The 19134-nt window shown below is 42.1% G+C and overlaps 1 protein-coding gene across 2 annotated transcripts in view; it reads left to right on the forward strand.

The window, feature by feature from the left end:
- Nucleotides 1–1557: 1557 nt before the first annotated feature.
- LOC125766632 (hemicentin-1-like) overlaps nucleotides 1558–19134 on the forward strand; it is a 67480-nt gene continuing 49903 nt past the window's right edge. Inside the window, exons 1-2 of one of the 2 annotated variants that reach the window (XM_049432836.1) lie at nucleotides 1558–1670; nucleotides 2660–3076. In XM_049432836.1, the coding sequence (XP_049288793.1) occupies nucleotides 3013–3076 (64 nt within the window). In that variant the 5' untranslated portion in view covers nucleotides 1558–1670; nucleotides 2660–3012. Of the gene's footprint in view, nucleotides 3077–19134 lie in introns of both variants that reach the window. The other variant, XM_049432837.1, reaches the window with a different exon arrangement.

Genomic DNA, 19134 nt, shown 5'->3' on the forward strand with positions numbered 1-19134 from the left:
AGTGTGGAATGTGTGCGGAGAATGTCACACATGCGCATGCAGCTTAGCTTTCGACGGTAAACGCTACGAACCACTAATGGTAGTGCTCGTGGACAGGAAGGTGATTGCATTTTCCCGTTCATTGCTCTCGCGGTCATTCGTGATGTTGACGCTCACACATGCACACTCTCGATCGATCACCGTCATTGGCGTTGGTGTATGCATACGCATAGCAAAAAAAAACAGGATTTTCTGCAGAGTGGCCATTTCGAGTTTTGCAACTATCTCTTCCCTTGACGTTGAAATAAAATTCCCGTTTTGCGAAAGATCCTGTGCTACTTTTGCTTCTACGGCAATGCGCATTAAACCGTGTGTCGATTGTTGTTATTGGCTTATTGGCACAGAGGAGTCTTTGTTCAAAATACGTATTTGGCAAAAGTTGTTAATTTGAAACGAACTGAAATTAGCTTATGACTGAATCAAGCATTAATTTGCAATACTTTACTAAATTCACACATTTTTGTTTTATTGCTTCAAAGATCGTGTTTAACAAAAAGTTGCTTGAAGCAGATGACATTTTAACAAAAAATTTCCCAAATTATTATTTCATATGCCGAGTAGGTAGAATCGATCAAATTTTTCCTATATGAACTAAAATGAGTGAAAAGAGTTGAAATGTCTCATCACATAATCCGTATCTAATATTTTAGTAGTGCAAAAATAGTAATACAAATGATATCGATGAACTGAAATATTGAAGTTTACAAGGCAAACTAATCTATTGTGCTCACAAAAGTATGAAAATGTTATTTAAACACACACATAAATTATTTACAATTTCGCAACGAACAAATTACAATTTCATCGCTGATAATAATAAATTATAAAATATAACGATTTTATTAATAATTTTATTTTATGAATTTTAAACAACCTACTATGTACGGCGCAATGTTTTAATAATAGGTTCTGTTTAAACATTAAATCAACAGTTTAAGAAATGTTTGCATCGCATATTAAACGACCTCACTCAACGTCAAGGAAAAAGAAATTGAAGAACCCTCGCACAGTAGCACATATCTGCGTGCTGAAGGCGATACCTTTTCCTCATTTTACCGATCGTAATTCCTATTTGATCCAACGAAAGATTTCAATAGTTCGGTGTACAGCGTCGTTTTGCTTGGTAGTGTGCGTAAAAGGTGTTCAATTGACGGCTGCTGCAGCATGTTGCACCTTTGCCTAATCGATGCGCACCTTAAAGGTGCGCGTTCTCGGGCCTATGCTGGTGTGCGTGAACGTTTAAGATAAATCGGTTGCAGGATCGTGCTAGCGTACCGGTTGCACTGTTGCCGCATTTACTTCGCACAGACTGTTGTTGTGTGTGTGCGGGTATGTGTTTGATCTCCCCTGGATATATCGAACACACCGTCGCGGATGCGTGAACAGTGTAGCACAGGTTCGTATTTCTCTATCTACCTCTTTTTCTCCAACCGGGTAACTATGACATTGCAAGAGTGTGCGTGAGCGAATCAACGGAAAGCGACTTACGACGGCGGCAGATGCGTTGGGTTTGCTGGAACGCGCGTGTTGTTTGCAAGAGTGGGCTTCGGAGAAACGACGTCGCCTGTGTGTCGCTGCTGCTCAACAGTTTTTGCCATAGACGTGTGTTACCCTAGCAACCTGGGATAAAGGTGTGTGTAAAAACCCAAGCAGAAATTCAAGTGATTCGCAGCGTATGGGACGCTGTAGCTTCTAGGATTAGCCATTTATTTGATCGAAAAAGCGAATATCCATCGCCCCCGGGGATGAGTGATCAGATTTCTGGCTAATTCCGTTATCGCGTTGTGCGAATGTGTGCGATGTGTGGTGGTGCTGTGCCGATCGGTGGAACAGAGTGAAACAATTTTGATTACTTTCCGGGTTACTAGAGCAGTGAAAACAACGAATTAAGTGTATCGAAAAGGCAAGCAAACGAGGTATAAAGTGAAGATAAAACCAACTCACAATCTTACCGACGGTAGCGGGAAATGGAAAGAGTTGTGTATGCTAATTGGTCGATGCACGGTTATTTAATTATCTGCACCGGTGGTAATTAATCAGTGAAAAACACAACAAACTACATCGGCACTCGCGGCATCATATGCGATGCGAGCACTGGATGAAGCGTGCAGAGGAATAGAAAAAAAGCGGTGATCAAATCTTTGGTGGCAGTGAAGTGATTCAAGGCAGTACGGCAACGAGCAAACGGCCCCATCGAGCACGAGAGTTGATGCAAAATGGTTAGGCTTGAATGAAGCAGCTTCATCGCCCATATGCCAAGATGGCATACGTAAGGTGGTAAAAGATTATCCACGATCCTGGTGATCCGCTAAAGATCGACGATTTCGTGTGGTGATGGTCATATGATCGTTCGTTTTTAAACGCAAAGCTAAAAACCAAAACATATCTTTTATCTACCGAGGTATGTTAAATGTGTGAAACGAAATACAAACAACACGACAGAAGAAATACAGCGAAAGAAAAAAGAAAAGAAACATGCAAAGTGTTTTGTTTGTTCAATTGAAAAGTAAAATCCATGTGCCGAGCACGATCGTTTGATTCAATGCGTCAGTGTGTGAGGTAACGGTTTGTATCTAGCTCTTTTTCGTGGTTAAAAGTGTTCAATTACTACTCCCAACAGCTTCCCAAAACAGGTGGTGGTTCTCAAGTTTTAGCCGTTTGGTTGTGTGTGGTGATGATATTGTGCAACGACACTGCTGCCGGTCCAAGATCGAATTGCTGTTGAGGTGTATCGTTTAGTGCAAAACGTTAGCGAGACAGAAAAGCTTTACTGTGTGTGTTCGAACGGTGCGCAATCATGACGCTATTACTGCGTCAGCACTGAAGGTGTTTTAGGCGAAGGTGTTTACGATACGGTGTGATATAAGTTGCTGACTCAGAAACGTTTCAATTGGAGATCGATTATTCCGTTTGTTTGAATTGAACCCTGCTGCTGATTGACACACGGCTCGAACGTTGAGCCGTTTTTGAGAAATGGCTCCAAGGATGGATTTACCAGGAACAAAGCGAACGATGAATGTCTACAGAACGCTTACAGGTATGTAAAACTCGTTGTCAAATGTTCTAGATATAGTGGTTTGAGGGGTGGCCTAGTGGTCTACGTGAGAAACACCGCCGGTTCCACATGACAGCACCGGGTATCAAATCCCGGCCGGACCGTCCCCCCATACTATGGACTGACTATCCTCCATTTTGGTAAAAATATGTCTAATAAGCCAGAAATGATCGTCATGACCTCTAAGGTCGTTAAGCCAAGAAGAAGAATTATATCTACTGCTTACTGCTGCTAAACGTTCGCCGTTGAGGATCATTCGTTAAAATCATTCCAAAATCATTTCATTTTTTATTTATTATATTTATGGCCTTGCTAGGTTAGGTTGTCTGGTAGCATTCTTATGACATGACCAACCCATAGGAATATGTTTAATTCATGTTGTTCGTTCGTTGTGCGTGTTTCAGAAGAACAAAAAACGAATATTTATAATTATTTAACTTTGTATAAATACAAAAAATATAAGCACAGCTCAAATAACGAACTTCAGATAAAACACATGATTCATGCTCGTGACTGAAAATACTATTGCTCAATCTAATGAACCTGTATAGGAACTATTACTTAGAAAAGGGACAAAAATGGTATTTCGTGCCCGCAACAATGCCCCATGGTCACGAGTTTTAACGGTCAGTAGAAAACGCCTTTTCGGGGGGGTTGGAGGGGGTTGAATATGAATGGCGTAAAGAAAAGAAAAAAAAAAGATGAAAACAACCCCTCCAACAGCTGATTTTGCCAAACGGTTTATTTTACTTGCTGAGTCGAAAACTATACCTACAGCGATACAGACACATACAATCCAAACACGCGAGCGCATGGTTTGGAACATAGTAGCCTTTGTTTCGTTACCGTGCGCGCTTTGCTTCGTGTGGTGGCACGATCCAAGATCTTGCGGTGATCGCGTTACTCCATTTCCTACGATGTTAGTTCCCCACATTTCTTCCACCGGTGGATGTCGACCGATTTTGGAACGCACCATCGTATGCTAGCAATGCAAAAAAACCGACCAGAAAGGGTGAAACATACCCCACGGGTAGGGTGGTTGTACAGTTGGGGTCGGAAAGCGGTTTCGGTGGTTCGTATTTGTTTGGGTGCTTTTTATGTTTCGTTTAAAACTCGGCTGCGTGGTGCTGGCTTGCGGTATGGAAACTTGCTCACATAGCGAAACTTGTTGAGCTAGTTATAGGGTGGTCAAGAGTGGCAATGGCTATTTTTATTGTGCCTAAAGTGCCTTTCAATCGTAGTTAAGTTGAAGGAAAAGAACACTCTAAAATGGTAGGAGTATTATTTCGTTTTTGAACCTGGTACTGGTCGGTTACGTCGGCTTAAGTGCAGTGATTGCTTCCGAACGGATCCATTTTGGTAGCTCAATTTGGTAGCTGATGCCTAATGAGTTTATTTTATGACGAAAAATCCAGTTTGCAAGACGTATGACGATGGAATTGCGCAGCTCTCGACAGCTATTTGATTTTATTGACCAAAAGCTAATTTTTATTTACGTTAATAATACCTAAAGGGTGACATAAATGGTATTTATGATCGTTAATAACATTCTTATGGATGTACATTTGTTGCCGCAAGAAAAGGAATGCTATCTCTGCAGATAGAATAAAAACTAAACATTATCGTAAGACATGTTATATCGTCCGATATTAGGCAGAAAGGCGGTGGAAAAATACGCTAACTAAAAACCAACCCAAAAAGGACAGATGCATCAACGAAAAGAAGCACCAAGTAATACTACGAACAGAACATGTGTAACAAAAATACCCACTGGCTGACCACAAAACCTAGATATAAATCGTCGACACAAGCAGAACTCCATGACACGGCTGTACAATCTCTGTGTTACACAGAAGGGTTTGGCCCCATGTTGGTGTGTTGTTGCGAGAGCGCAGCTTCGTCCGTTGCAACAAGTTCCACCGGACGGGCGGGTGAGCTACCTTATAAATATTAAACCCCCGAGTTCATCATGATGGATAAATGTAGCTTGCTTGCAGTATAAAAATTTGTACTATAGCCGCAAGTTATCAAGCATTATTTAATGGTCTGCGCGGGGTCGGAGTGATATCTGTGGGTCGAAAACATTAGGCGGACCGGTGCCCGGTGGACGGTTCATCAAAGCGTAAACTGTAAACGAATCTTCAACCCACGGATATTCACTTGCCAACGGGGTTGGGCGATTGGGCTGTCGGTCCGTTTCGATAATGCGTTCCTCAGGACGGGTAAAACCCACCCACCCACAACAGCAACAAGGGAAATTGTCAATAACTTATAAATAAATGCATAGCGAATGATTAGCACAAGATATGTTTATGTAAGAAGCAGTGCGCTGCTTCTGCAGGTTTCATAGATGATGGTACCTTGCCAGGGGAATGTGACATATGTGTTGCACTAATGTTCGTTTACCTGGTGGTAGAAAATGGTTTCTTGTGCACCAACATACCATCCATCAGGCAGGGTCAGGGCAGGGTGTTTTGTGAAGGTCGTAACACGACGACGGAACCTTGCCGTGTGCCGTTTGTTTGATGTGGGGAAAGTTTCTGCTACCTTGATGGTGCCCGGTATAACAGTTGTTCCACTGGCACTAACAACCATTTTGAGGATAGAAGTCACAATTGGCAAGCTTTACCTGCGATGGTGTTGAAAGTTAAAATTGGAAAACATATTAAGCATTATCCAATGTTGCAGTACTACTGTAAATTACCTAAAATTGTTGATTTATGCGAAGGATATTTTTTAAACAGACTCCGAGACAAGGCTCCAAAATGGGGCCTGTGGTGGAGTAAATCGAAATATTGCCACTAGAAGAAGATGCGTGTATAATACGATTTGTCTACTAATGTTCTGGACAGCAATATGTAAAGCTGTCTATTTACGATGTCATCTCTTCGCCTGGCTGTGTATGTCTTACGTTTATTTTCGTACATTTTTTTGTATCCTCCGCAAAATAAATCCCCATTAGAATCGGCTTACCAGCTGTTATAGCCCACATAAAATACAGTCCCACCTTTTCTAGCTTCTTCGAACCATTGATTGTTTTCGACCCGAGAGCCATGTTTATGTGGCGTCGATCATTGACAATTGGGTGCTGAAATTAGAAAATCCCTAACATCCTGACCTAGGCGTTGGAGGATGATCGTCGAAGAAGAAGCGTATAATTAGCTGAACAACATTCGAATTCCTTTGACTGGTTGGTTTAAGTCCGTTTCGACTGTAACTCGTTGAAGCTCCAAAATATTGTCCGGTCATTAGTATGATAATTTTCGCTATCCGCTAGCCTGTGTCATAGCCCGTAGTACTCTGGCTAGGGTTAAATGAAGAAGAATGAGTAGGCAGTCGATGGAACTTGATCTTCGCAACCGTACAAAGCTTGAGAGACAGGGAAAGGGAGGACCGGTTTCACGATCCTATCGTGCCAAGACATTAATTTTACGCATTCCTTGCGTCGTGTAACCGGTTTGATCGGCTTCACCACCGTTGGACTACTCGCACACCGGGTTGCCATTGAGGCGTACTCTAATGAGCAGAATCTTAAAGGCAACTAAACACACACACGAGGCAGCATGCAAAAGACAGGAATGGAAAATAAAGATGGCGCAGGCTATAGCAGTGTAGTAGGATGTTGTGGAGGTTTGAAATCTTGAAGCAACTCTCTTCACACTAACTGGTGATCGGTCAATTGATCGAGTTGTTCACGCATTTTTCAACCGATCGGTGCGATATTTCACGAGTTTTACGGTGGTAAAGGTATATTTTTTATTTCGTTGAATTTTTGTTAAGCGTGGATGTCCGTGAAGCTACAGGTTCACGTGCTGCTGCCCTGTCGAGGCAATGATTTGCTGGGCGGAGAAGTTGGCGTTTGAAAATATGTTAAAGAATAGACAAAATTGGCAAACCTTGGAGAACTTCCTTCATGATATCGCTTAAAATCATTCAGAATAACGCACTTTTTGCTAACATACTTCTTTGTGATGATAACCGCCCGATGTCTGTAGGATTGATGTATGTAGAGAGGGAAGACACCAACAGGAACAAAGGAAAAAAAGCTGTTCAAATAAACTAAGAAATGCTTCGATGACGCTTGTTGCTAACTCTTCAAGGCACAATAGCAGAGATGGGGATTTTTTTTCCCTTGTATTTATTCAAACATTCAATGTGGGTAAGAAATTTGATACTAGAGAAATAACGCTTACCTTCCCACTCGTCGGTTCAGCTTTTGTCCTGCCGCACCGGGGGTCAAAAGGGCTCATCACAATAGAGTGTGCACGTTCGTAAAGCCAGCGTGTTCATAAATTTGAGTTCGCTTTCAGTTCGCTCTTTGTTGCATCTCGGTGTCCTCTCGAGAGCAATTAAATTGGCATGCATGCACACGGCTCCGCAGCGCAAAGGTAGTGCGATCGTGTGAAGTTTCCTTCTTTATTTAATTAAATTTAAAAGTAAAGGACGTGTAATGGAGAGGCCCAAGGATCGCTGAAACACGGAAACAAGGTAGATGTTGCAGCATAGTTTTAACGTTTGAGAAGAACCAGAAACTCTGCTTGCGTTTTGTGATATCCCACAGTTTGCTCGTAATATTGAGTAAAGTGCACATCTTTTGGATTGAACAGATTCCTATAGAAAAGGCTCAAAAAAGGTGTATTCGAGTTGAGGTTCATACAACTTACACTTGTGTTGTGATTTATGAGACTGCTGACTGCAGCTACAGTTTACGATGACAGCCGGTTGGCACGGAATGAAATGAAACAAAATGTTTGTAATTAAATTTTAAAGTATCCTTTGTTGCTCGAGTAGTATAATCGCGCGTTCCGAAGGAAGCACTTGCAGCAACGTTCTGTCCTACGGTGTTCGCTCCGTAAATGGCTTTGGTGTAATTGATGTTGCAGGGCTCTGCTCCGAGGTTTACTCTCCCGGATTCGAGATTGGAAAATTAAACGGTTCGGTCTTCAGTTTCCCTTCGTATAGCTAACGAAGGAATTGTAAAGCGCATCCGCTGCATCCCGTCGAAAGTGTGGTAGAGGTGGTTGGGGTTTTTTGTTGTTGCTACCTCTAACGGGATGGCGTTCTTCCCAGGCATCATTGCACTGTATCGGAATTGGAATGATTCGAAACATGCACACCTTCTTCTCAGACAGTTCTGTGCACGAACATGGAACAAAAGCGCATTCAACAACTGTTGTTTTCGGTTTCGGAGGTTTGTATGCATGTATCTTCCTGCTCCTTCTTTTTTAAATGCGTTCGCTTCACTCACAACGATTATAGCTGTCGATATTCGTTCCAGGCTCCGGATCCTACCGGAAAAGGTGCAAAAATGGGATTTTCTTCGGTAATTCGAATACGCAGGACGTAGACAGTGAATCGGGCAAAAAAGCAAGTTCATAACAAAACGATGCATGTGCTTCACTGCAACAGAAAATGGGAAAAAGTGCACGTTTTCGAAGATGATATGATGAATCAAACACACTTACCGGGGATCCGCTCGGACTGGAAGATAGGATGGAATGTATGTATGTGCGGTGCGAGAAAAGACACAAAATCAGTCAGGTAAAAATGGAGAGGAATGATGCCCACTGACCTGACCCGAACTGTCTTTCAAATGGCTTTTAGTGCGCTTCGGTTCGATCTTTGAGAAACCATTCTTGGTCGGTGGCTGGCGAAGGTAATTATCGTTTCTGCCGTACCTTTTGTTTTGTTTGAATGCTTCTGCTGCTTGTGATCCGAGCGAAGGAATGATAATGCATAAAATAATACAGACAAACATTGCAAATATGTTTCTTTGATGAAGGTTTTCAAAGGCACGAAAAGCATAAGAGTGTGGAGCGGTAATATGTAGTAGATACTAGGTACCTACGCAGAGCTGTAAAAAAACTCATAATAACATTTAATAATGGAGTAAAATTGGTTCAGTCCCCATTTCATACTTTTTGGGAAAATAATGACTCTACATGAAACACATCGTTTCATTCTGTGCGCACGAGCTACAACTGTTGATTATTGTAAGTAGCATTCATATACATCCAGCCACAAGGGTGGTGCTGCTACACTACGTGAGAATATTGAAAATTTATCTTTTTTTTAAATCCTGCAATGGAAGTCTGTTATGCGATGAGTTGTGTACTTATCAGACAATGATATTTGTGTACATACTCTTTCAGCAAGATGGTTTACAATGGTCGATGGCTAAACATTTCCTTTTTTATAACTTAATATGTTGATGTGAAGTCCTTATTTGATTTTAGAATACTATTTTATAATTATGTTCGAGAAGATACAAATGAGGAATTAATTAATAAAGTCATCACCACCTCTGTTCCTGTACCATATTATTCAATGTTTTGGACTAATTTGAGAATGGAGAATTGAAAGGAGTTCTTCACCAAAAGTTGAGAATTGTTGTCTGTAGAAATATCAGAGGAAAGTTCAAACAATTTTTCTTGTAGGCTCGAATACTTTAAACAATAAATAAGGCGGTTCGAATCACTCAATATCATCCTTATAGCTTCTTGGTTTGAAGTGGATCATTATCGTTTACTACTTGCTATCTCTAAGCCTCCTCCAGTTCTTTGTATGTGTATAGTCTAGGGATCTTAGTTTTCGTTTGAACGACATCTTACTGAAGTGAGTGAAGCAAAGAGATTGATGCATGGTAGACGACAATGTTAAAAAAATGAGTCAACTTGTACTGATACTTCTCATTGGGGTTTCTGGACAATTCTCAAAAGCATCGAAATTAAACTCGAAACTAACAAGAATATGGTTGACAGTACCTAGACATACTTTTGAATTGCATCGTTCCGAGAAAACTGGTGATTATTCCCAGCTCAAGATTCCATTTCGGTCCTTAGAAAAGCTACACGCAAGCAAGGATGCTGCCCATTAGCGTTGTGAGCATATCTTCATGACTCGTGTAAACACAAACCGTCTTTAAACTTGCAGTTACTGCCAAACACCCGAAGCTAGCGGTTGATTTGTGTTCCAGTCCAGCAACTAGCATTGAATTGAACTGTTTGCGTGAATTCGCCTAGAATTCCTTGTCGCGTATGTACGCGTTCTGTTGGCATTGCTATCAAATGACTCACATGAGCTTTACCTTCGAGTTCGGGTCAAATGGTGTACCGTACTGGGGTGACATATCGATGAACGGCTCTGATGATGGATGGGCTGATAGAAGGCAAACTTGCACTCGATTCCTCTGCTCCAGGAAAACAGTTTCCTTTGCCAGACAATTAGCAAACGATGTTGCCATTCGAGTCGCGATCGTTTGCCTGATTGTCAATAATGTGCAATCGATGTGTGTGTGTATGTGTCTGTGCTGTGGTTTATGTTGATGATCATGCCAATCGATGGGCTTGTTTGTATTGCTCCAAACCGAAACGATAGGCATTTACTGCTGCGCCTGTTTTGCTTCAATGCGCAGCTGTTTGTGGCTTTTGAAATTGCAACACCATCATTGGAATAATGAACGCGGTTGGTAGACCGGTTATGTATGTGCATGCGTGTGTGTGTGGTTTGGTAAGTGTGCTTCAGTTAAACAGCGAAACCGATGAGCAATCACGAAGGAAGTATTGTTTGGCTTATTGCTATACATCCATGAATACCCATGAACGTTACGAACGTGTGAGATAAACGTAACAAATTGATCAAATTTCAGACGATATAGTGAATTAACTATTTTGCATACCGCAATATGTAAAATGAAATAAATGTATTGATTTTATCTGAAAAGTAGAAAGACACGCTACTCTTTGCAAAAATAAAAACACGTACGAAAGGGTAAAATGATTGTCATTGTTCCTAATTAAAAACCCTCCCGAATGCCCATCTCCATCCTCGGTTGGTTCTTCTTCTCCACACAGAAACGGCGACGCTGCACAGCATTAATAATGAGCACAATCTCTGTGTGGCTCTTGTTTTCAAAGCATCGCGCTAATTCTCTATTGAATTTTTAGATCAATGCCATCACAACTCCCGCCTTCAAACCGACTGTGCAGAACAGTGGTCTGCAAACGGTGATCCCGCTCTCTTTCGTGCAGTGTTCGACTAAATCAATCGAAGGAGAACGGAACGGTTCTCGTTTCGCCGTCGTCGTCGTCGTCGACGTTGTTGATGTGGGCCCCATTTGTGGACACAGCAAGTGAACAATCAATCCCCTTACCAGTGTGCTTGCTTTTAGCATTATTATTAGCTCAGTGTTGGATTCGGGGGCGCCAGCAATGCAGGATTGCGCGCGAGCATAGGGAAGCACAACAACACCCTCTACAATATGATCCATTTCGAAGTGTGTGATATGGTACTGATAGTGTATGTGGACGGGCGCATCGCATCGTATGGCAAGAATTGGAAGTGATATGGTGATCAATAAATTTTCATATTTGTAAAAGCCCTGATTGGGCTTTTCTATGCCATCGTTTCCGCTCCTCAGTTTGGGTTTGGGCTTGTGTAATGAAGAGTGCGGCAAAAACGGAAGGGTGCAACCATTTGCATATTGCAAATTTATTAATAAACGGATTTTAATACTAATGCAAATGTAGCTGATGGTGAGCTGTCTTGTCGTATTCATCTCGTAAGTCGGATTCCTCTTTCTCTCCAGTTCTTTCGTTGGTGTAGAGATTAGAGCTGCAGTCGTCAGTGCATTGAGACTGATTTTCCCTCAGGGACCGTTTTTCTTCTCGTCCAAGAAACGAGACATTCGCTGGTAGTACGTACTTGCACACGCATACACACAGCAGTATTAAATATGACGGTCTCGCATTCGAATGTACCAGGGACGCTGGGTGGGACAACCGGTTTCAGCTCGCAGACTCCTGACTCCACGACCAGTGCGGTTTGCATGGTGACTGCGCTTTGTCCCAGTGCAATTGCAGGAAGGGAAGAGAGAATCGGATTTGCACCATCAGCTTGGGGTTTATGCGACGCACTTGGAATGTGGTACCGAGCGGGAGGGTTTGAAGTGTCATTTAGCGAATGTCGTCTTGCCCCAATGACGGTTGGCATTGCTTGGCGCGCATATCTCGTGTTCGTTCATTTGGGTGAGTGCACGGCTGCATCCTAAGCTGGATATTGAAAGCGGCTTATAAGTACATTTTACCGGTTAGCCAATCCTTTCTGCTGGAAACATATTTCTCGACGTTTTATGACTAAAGTCGTAGGAGCAGCGAGTATCAATGTACCCATAGCCGCCGAACCGACATTATGGCGGAAGGTTTACTGGTGTTCGTGGAGCGGATTGTGAGAAATTTCACTCAAGGGTTATGTACCAGCGAGGATTTGTGGCTCTTTGCTTCCTAAACTCTCGGTGCCCATAGTAATCGTTGGAAGGTGACTGGGTCAAATGCGGAGTTGGGTGACATTTTTGGGGATGAATTTCATTTATACGTTTGAGTGCTTCTCGAGTTTGTTTGTCCTCAAGCTCGCTGTTCTACGGCGAAAGCTTCTGCAGCAGGGATGGAAGTTATGATGTGGAAGTCGCAAAGTTCTTATAAGTGAACTGTCTTCCCTTGTCCGGGTAAATATGGAGGCAGGATCAAAAGGATGCGATTCGTGAAGATGATTTAAAATGGCTTTGTCGAGGCGCATTAATTCGGCCGGGCACTCTTATAAATAATGAATGGAAAATTCTATCTTCCCGGTCCCACGCTTTTTCAAGTGCTTAATGATAGCTGAAAATGATATTTTGTCATCTCCCTGCGTCTTTTAGCGAAGTACCCAGAGCGACTCCCTGCTTCGCTTATCGGCACTCGGTTGGGAGTTCGTTGTGGACGTTTAATTATGATTGTTCATAAACGCAACTTCACCTTGTCCCATAGTTGATCGCAAGCTGATGAAAGCTTGGTCGGGTTTGATGTTTTTTGGTTTCTGAGCTCTTACTAGGTGTGATGAACAAAAAGTTAAAGCAAAAATGGCTACCTTCATAATGGCTGGGTGAAAGTTGAAACACCAATAATCGACGGTTGGGTGTAGGATTTATGAACCTTTCCTCGTCGGAACACTAACCCGTCGTCGGATGTTTCGCATGTAAGCATGTACTCGGAACGGAAGAGGAACACGGAAAGTATCCAAAAAATGTGTCTCCAGCGGCAAAACTCGTCACATCGACTGCGCGATCATCATCATCAGCAGCGTCATAACTGATCAATCACGGTTGGCCTGTCTGCCTATAACTGGTCGGATGTGTGGTTTGGATGATGGAAAAAGTTTTTCCGTTCCAGAAGTTTTTATTCACGGTCGTACAACCGTACGGAGAGCTACACACGGGGCGAGACAGTACTCTTTGTGTGGTGAAAGTGTCTTTTATATGATACCGGTAGCTACATGTCAGTGCATATGGGTTTTTTTGTACTCACTGCGACTGAAGTGGAAAATTTCAAGGGAAAGCGGCAACGTTGAGGAGCTTGTGAGAAGAACTAGCTTTCGTTTTTAGCGTCGTATGATGAAGCTATTACACGAATTAGTCAACCGGTAGTCATGTAAGGCCTTAAATTAGGAATACAAAGATTGCATGCAGTTTGGGGTTGACTTTAGCGACAATTTTGCCAAGTTCAATTGGAACGCGACGAAAGAAATTTCGATCCATTTTTCGGTTTCTCTGGTTGTTGGTTGAACTGAACGATGGAATTTTGAGTTATTTGCAAAAACCTATGTGTTCAGTGGATTAAATGGCTACGTTTAAGTAGCACCAGTCAACCAATATAACATTCCAATCATACTAATTCTGATACGCCATGAATGAAATGGCATGTTTGTTGTTTGCTGTTTTCCATTCCTAAAAATCAGTCTGTAAATAAAAATATTTAAACATTCAAATAAAACTGCCCATTCAACATCTATTAATTTCATTCATCAACTTCAATAACCGTATAAAGGAAGGTGGTTGGTAGATTTACGTGAGAAGGTTTATGCATCAGCTTCGAAAATGATTGGAACATTGTTGTTGACAACGTCAACGTGGGAATCGTTATGAATGAGTTGTTCAACATCACCTTCATCGCTTTACGGACGTATATAAAAAAGGATTTATATTTGGATTTGAAACTACATCGTCAGCATAGTGGATACGTATGCGTTTGTTGAAATTTAAAAATGTAAACCAAAATTTTCTGCGCTCCAGTGTGTTTTATATAACCCTCGTATAGGGCAAGATTTGTCAAAATATACTTTCAGGTAATGGTTGGAGGTTATGTTGTTCTGTTGTACCAATTGTGTCGAAAATTGTGTACTGGAATTATTTTTTTAATTTTTTTCTACTCGATACAATTAATTGGTGCCTTATAGTGTGTCTGTGTAACATTTTGCGGAATGCAATATGTTGCTAGTGATCACAGTGCATTTACTAACTGACGAAAAGGTAACCCAAAAAAGAACCCAACTAAGAGCTGACCAAATACGGAAAGATAGGAACGAAAATTATATGTCCCAGGAAACTCCCCTTTCGGTCGTTGAAGCAGCCTTCTGAAGCAGAACTTACGTGCAACAAGGGCTGAGGGGATTTTTGTTTTGCACAGTGTATATTTTGTAAAAGATATGATCGTGTTGCGAACGTTCAGCGGTTCGGAAGTGAATAGTGGTTTGAACGTCTATCATCGTACCAGTCAACGAAGCTTTGTCTGTCGAATAATGATGTTGATGATTTTGAAAATAATCATCAAACACACGAGCCTTGAAATGGGTGTCGAGGTTTGGCAGAATGATTCTTTCTGTTCCAGATTTGTGTAGCAATATAGGAAGCAGTTTAGAGTGTTAAATTGGAACCTGAATAGCAGCTGACGGCAGGAAGTGCCTGTCCTTGGAATGTTTTTTTTGTGCAAACAATCTTCTTATTACTATAGGTTGTTTGTTGAAACCGTGCAAAACTCCACCCTGTAGCATCCTGAAGGAGATCCCCAAATGACGGCATACTTCAGGGATGAAACGATTCTCCGAAGTTGCTGCTCGTTAATTTTGTTTTGTTTTCATTTTGGATCCTTGATAAGAATCAGTCCATTTGCTGATCGCCATATGGTGATGAGTATCGTTTTCTGAAAAGAAGTTTTAGTGGTTTTGTGGTGTTGGTTTGGTCTGGTTTAATTTAAACGTTTGCTGTTTCGTTTTGTTTTCGATCGCCAATCGCACTACGAACAGTCATACACGGATTTCAAATCACACCTGTTGTCTACCGTCTCCACTCGAAGCTTTGGCCATTTTGTGTTAACATGCGGTAGTGAAAAGAACCTTTTTCTAGGGTTGACCTGTTTGGGGGGAATGAAAGGTGCAAAAGCATGTCGAGCGCCTCCTTCCTTTTCACCGCACTCCATCGTGCTCTTAATTATACGGAGGTTTGCGAAGGTGCAATCCCAAGCGCTTGTCAGGTGATGCTTTTTTACTGTAAGGGAAGATCGTTCCGTGTTCGGGAGTTCGAAACAGAAAGTGCAGATGCGCGCTACCGCGTATAGTTTCAGCGCACAAGAAAAGAAGCTCCAATAATGAAGGGTTGTGGAGCAATTATTGGTTGAATTGTGCTGTGCGGCAGAGAGTTTTGAAGGAAAATGCCGATGATGGTTGCTGCTTTGAGGTAATCTTCAAGATGCTACTATTAAAAGGCAATTTGGAAGAAAAGTGAAACGTATGTTCGTGATCGTGCATTGCATTGTTGGTAGTCCCTTTTGTGCTGATGACTATTTAAATAGAATTTCCTTTATTGTAGAATCGGTTCTTATATTCTACCGTCTTCATGTTTGAACATTTTTATCCCTTTTATCCGTTGAATGGATATTATGATGCTAAACTCTAGCCCTTGAGTAATGTGTGACATTCGCCACTAATTTTTCTCAAAATAAAACTTATGCATTTCTTTAAACTTTTCCTTGATGTGTTTCGATTAATCACAAAAGTAGCACCTTCTTAGTAATGCTATTGCGGGTTATTTTTCGGTCTATGAAATCCTCTGTCTATTTTTTCGTTCCCGAAGTTTTTTTCGATTTCCCAAATACCAAGACAAAGCCATAAAGCTAACTAATTTGCCTAAAATAACAATAAAATTGATTATCAGGAATAGACATTCGGTTCGGCTAACGAGCAAATGCTGCGAGTTTCGATACAACGCAGATTAACGAAGTAAAGCGGGGATGGATGGATAAAACATATTATAAAATGATCCCTTTCGGAGCACTGGAGTCCAAAATCTGAACGCTTCTATCTTCACCCTCCCGCTGACTATAATGGTTGCCGGATAACGAGCTCCGCGCGATCTACGTAGGATTGGTAGAACTGGCCTCGCCACGTATGTACGACAACTTGATTTTGAGGTGTTCTTCAGATTGTCGGGCGTTTGGTTCGAGAGTCATCCCACAACGCGGGTCCACTGTCCGTATGGGTGCCTTCTTTCAGATGACCGTAAGCAGATAGTCAGCGTTGGTGCCGAGAAACGACAGCAATGAGGAAGAAGTTTTTTTTTCCCCAGTTTGGTGACATGGTGACACTATACTGCAATCTGGCAACAGAGCGGTAGTGGAGATCCGTCCGTGGCGCAGTGTTTGTATATGCTGATGTCCTCGTTTACCAAAGAAAGAAAGAAACATTTTTACGGTGTGCGTGCGTGTGTGAATGTCAGAGAAATAAAATGGGTAAAACGAAAATCACTATTGACTGTAAGGGAAAGGTATAACGCAGAACGAATTCCCGGAGAAAGCAATAAAGAAAGCGGAAAGATTGGCAATCGAAAGCCGGTTTTTCGTTTGCAGCTTCCTTTCGGTTCCGAGGCCCGACTAGCTCCTTTACAGAGAATCGGCTGGTTACCCAGCAAAAGCGGCGAGGGACAAAGTTTTTGTTATGCGCTAAACTGGAGGAACCCACTTGAAGACAAACAATTTCTGATAGCCATGCGTGGAGAAGTAGTTTTAATAGAATCTACAATTGCAGCGTTACAAAGCCGGCATCAATTTGTCTTGCCGGTTTTCGTGCACCAGTCAAGCTGACAGTGATCAGGACGGACGGTTGATTCCTTGGAAAAACGCCAACCAATTAAACCTTATCGGTAGCGCGGAGAAGTGTTTGCTTTAAGTACTGCGGCAGTTATTGAAGTTTTTAAAGAACTTCGCCGTCTAAAGCCTACCACAAAGCGTGCTGATGGATCGATTTAGGATTGATTGGTTTTTTATTGGTTTGATTTGGTTATCACCTTTCTTTTAACGGTAGGATGAATAGAAGAATATGTCCCAAAGTTTTGGGCTTAACCTTCCGCAGGCCCTCTGGTTAAATGTAACGATAAAAGGTTTTACTCTTAGCTGCGTGGTGCCTGGAAAGCGATTCTGGGAATTCGATAGATTCGTCATGAGATAAAATCAATTCGTTTTAAGTTTTATGGTAATGTCAGCTTAGCAGAAATGTAGATTCTTCAATGGCTGATCTAGCGATGTAAAACAGAGACAAACGACTAAGATTTGATGATGGTTGTTTAAGAAACTCGCTGTACCGGGAGATAATCAGATTCATTGATCAAAAAGTCCAATTGCTAGTACGAAAGATCAGTCTTTTAATTGATATATTTTGTCGTATTTTTTGTTGGAACTATTATGGAGTTTCAACATTCTCTTAAACGTACCAAAATGTTGGTAAGCTGTACTTTAAACTGAAAAATATGGAGATGTCCCTAAAACAATGACACATCAGAAACCTGAATATTTATCCAAGATTTTACATTGATATGTGTGTATAAAGTTATTCAGTAGGTGTTCTTCGAAGGTGTTTGCCCATTCATCGTGACCTCAAATCGTGCAGCTAGTTCGCGCCTCCCGTTTATGCTCTGGTAGTGGCAGGAATCAACACTCGTGACAAAAGGTGTTCCATCTTGCTTCGGTTGGAGTATATAGAAAAGAAACAGAAGCTGGTAGACGTATCGAGGTTGAAAAAGGATGGCTGGTACAAACAGTTGCACAAATATGTAGCCTGTAGTGTGACACACGCGTGTGCACCTCTCGGTGCAGCTGTTCATTTTGTTATCCACATGCTCCTCAAACGTATGGCGCGTAGATTGATACACCGATTGTGATCACTAGGGTACGGAGCTGCAGGGTGTCCGCATGGTGACCGCAGACACTACACTGCGCACATAAATTATCTCCCCACATATCATCATATTTTCGGGTTTCGGGTTGTCAAGCTGCAATTGCTGCACGGTCTGCTAGTGGTGGTAGATTGTATCATTTAGGGACGGGTTAAGGACAGAGGAACAATTTGAAGGTTGAAAAGCTGTTCGTTGAATGTATATTGAAGCATAGTTTAAAAGCAGGAGAACGGCAGCTTGTATGTGTGGTTATGTATGGTCAGAATTGACTGCTGTCTTCCTTGAATATGATTGAATGTATACGATGCAGTTAACTGCTCAGTGCTGACCACTACTTCCAAAACGTGTATGCTCCGTATGTGTGCAGGTGTGTTTTGAAGTGCTTGTGATGTAAAATTTACGGTTGAAAGGTGTACAAAAGTTAATTTTTATTCATTTCTTTCACTTTGGATCGTTGGCTTCTCCATCGGTGTACTTCTATACTAACCGAACGGTCGCTACCATTCCATTTTCTTATTTTGCCTTTAAAGCCGTAAATTCAGGACAACAAGACAAAACATCGTAGCAGAGGTTTAGTGGGGAGCAAGGGGTACCAGGTGGAGGTTCATCGTCATGTTCGCCAGTTCAAACGCCAGCACAACAAACGCAGGCCGGAGGCTGCATCATGGCGGCCATGTTGGTGTTGGCCGTGTCAGAACAACGAAACAGCCACGTTTGAAACAGCCGGCCGGTAGAGCGGGATAGACGGCAGTTAAAAACCGGTTTCTACGGGGTTTTGCTGGGGAGAACATTGTGCTGAGGGTATCGAGCATATCAGGAAAGGGTGTTCGACAGGTCAAACTGGTTTGCAGGAAGGCACAGAGAGATCGGGAAAGGAGCGAACTACAACTATAGCCGATAACGGGGTTGCTCAGTGCAGACCCGCTCTTTTGTCCGATTCCAGCATAGTTTTGGCGCGTTTGTCCAACCCAAAACCTGAAGCGTACGAAGATGCTGAGGAGTTTGT

This window comes from Anopheles funestus, chromosome 2RL (genome assembly GCF_943734845.2).
Source record: "Anopheles funestus chromosome 2RL, idAnoFuneDA-416_04, whole genome shotgun sequence".
In the NCBI taxonomy this organism is placed as follows: domain Eukaryota; kingdom Metazoa; phylum Arthropoda; class Insecta; order Diptera; family Culicidae; genus Anopheles; species Anopheles funestus.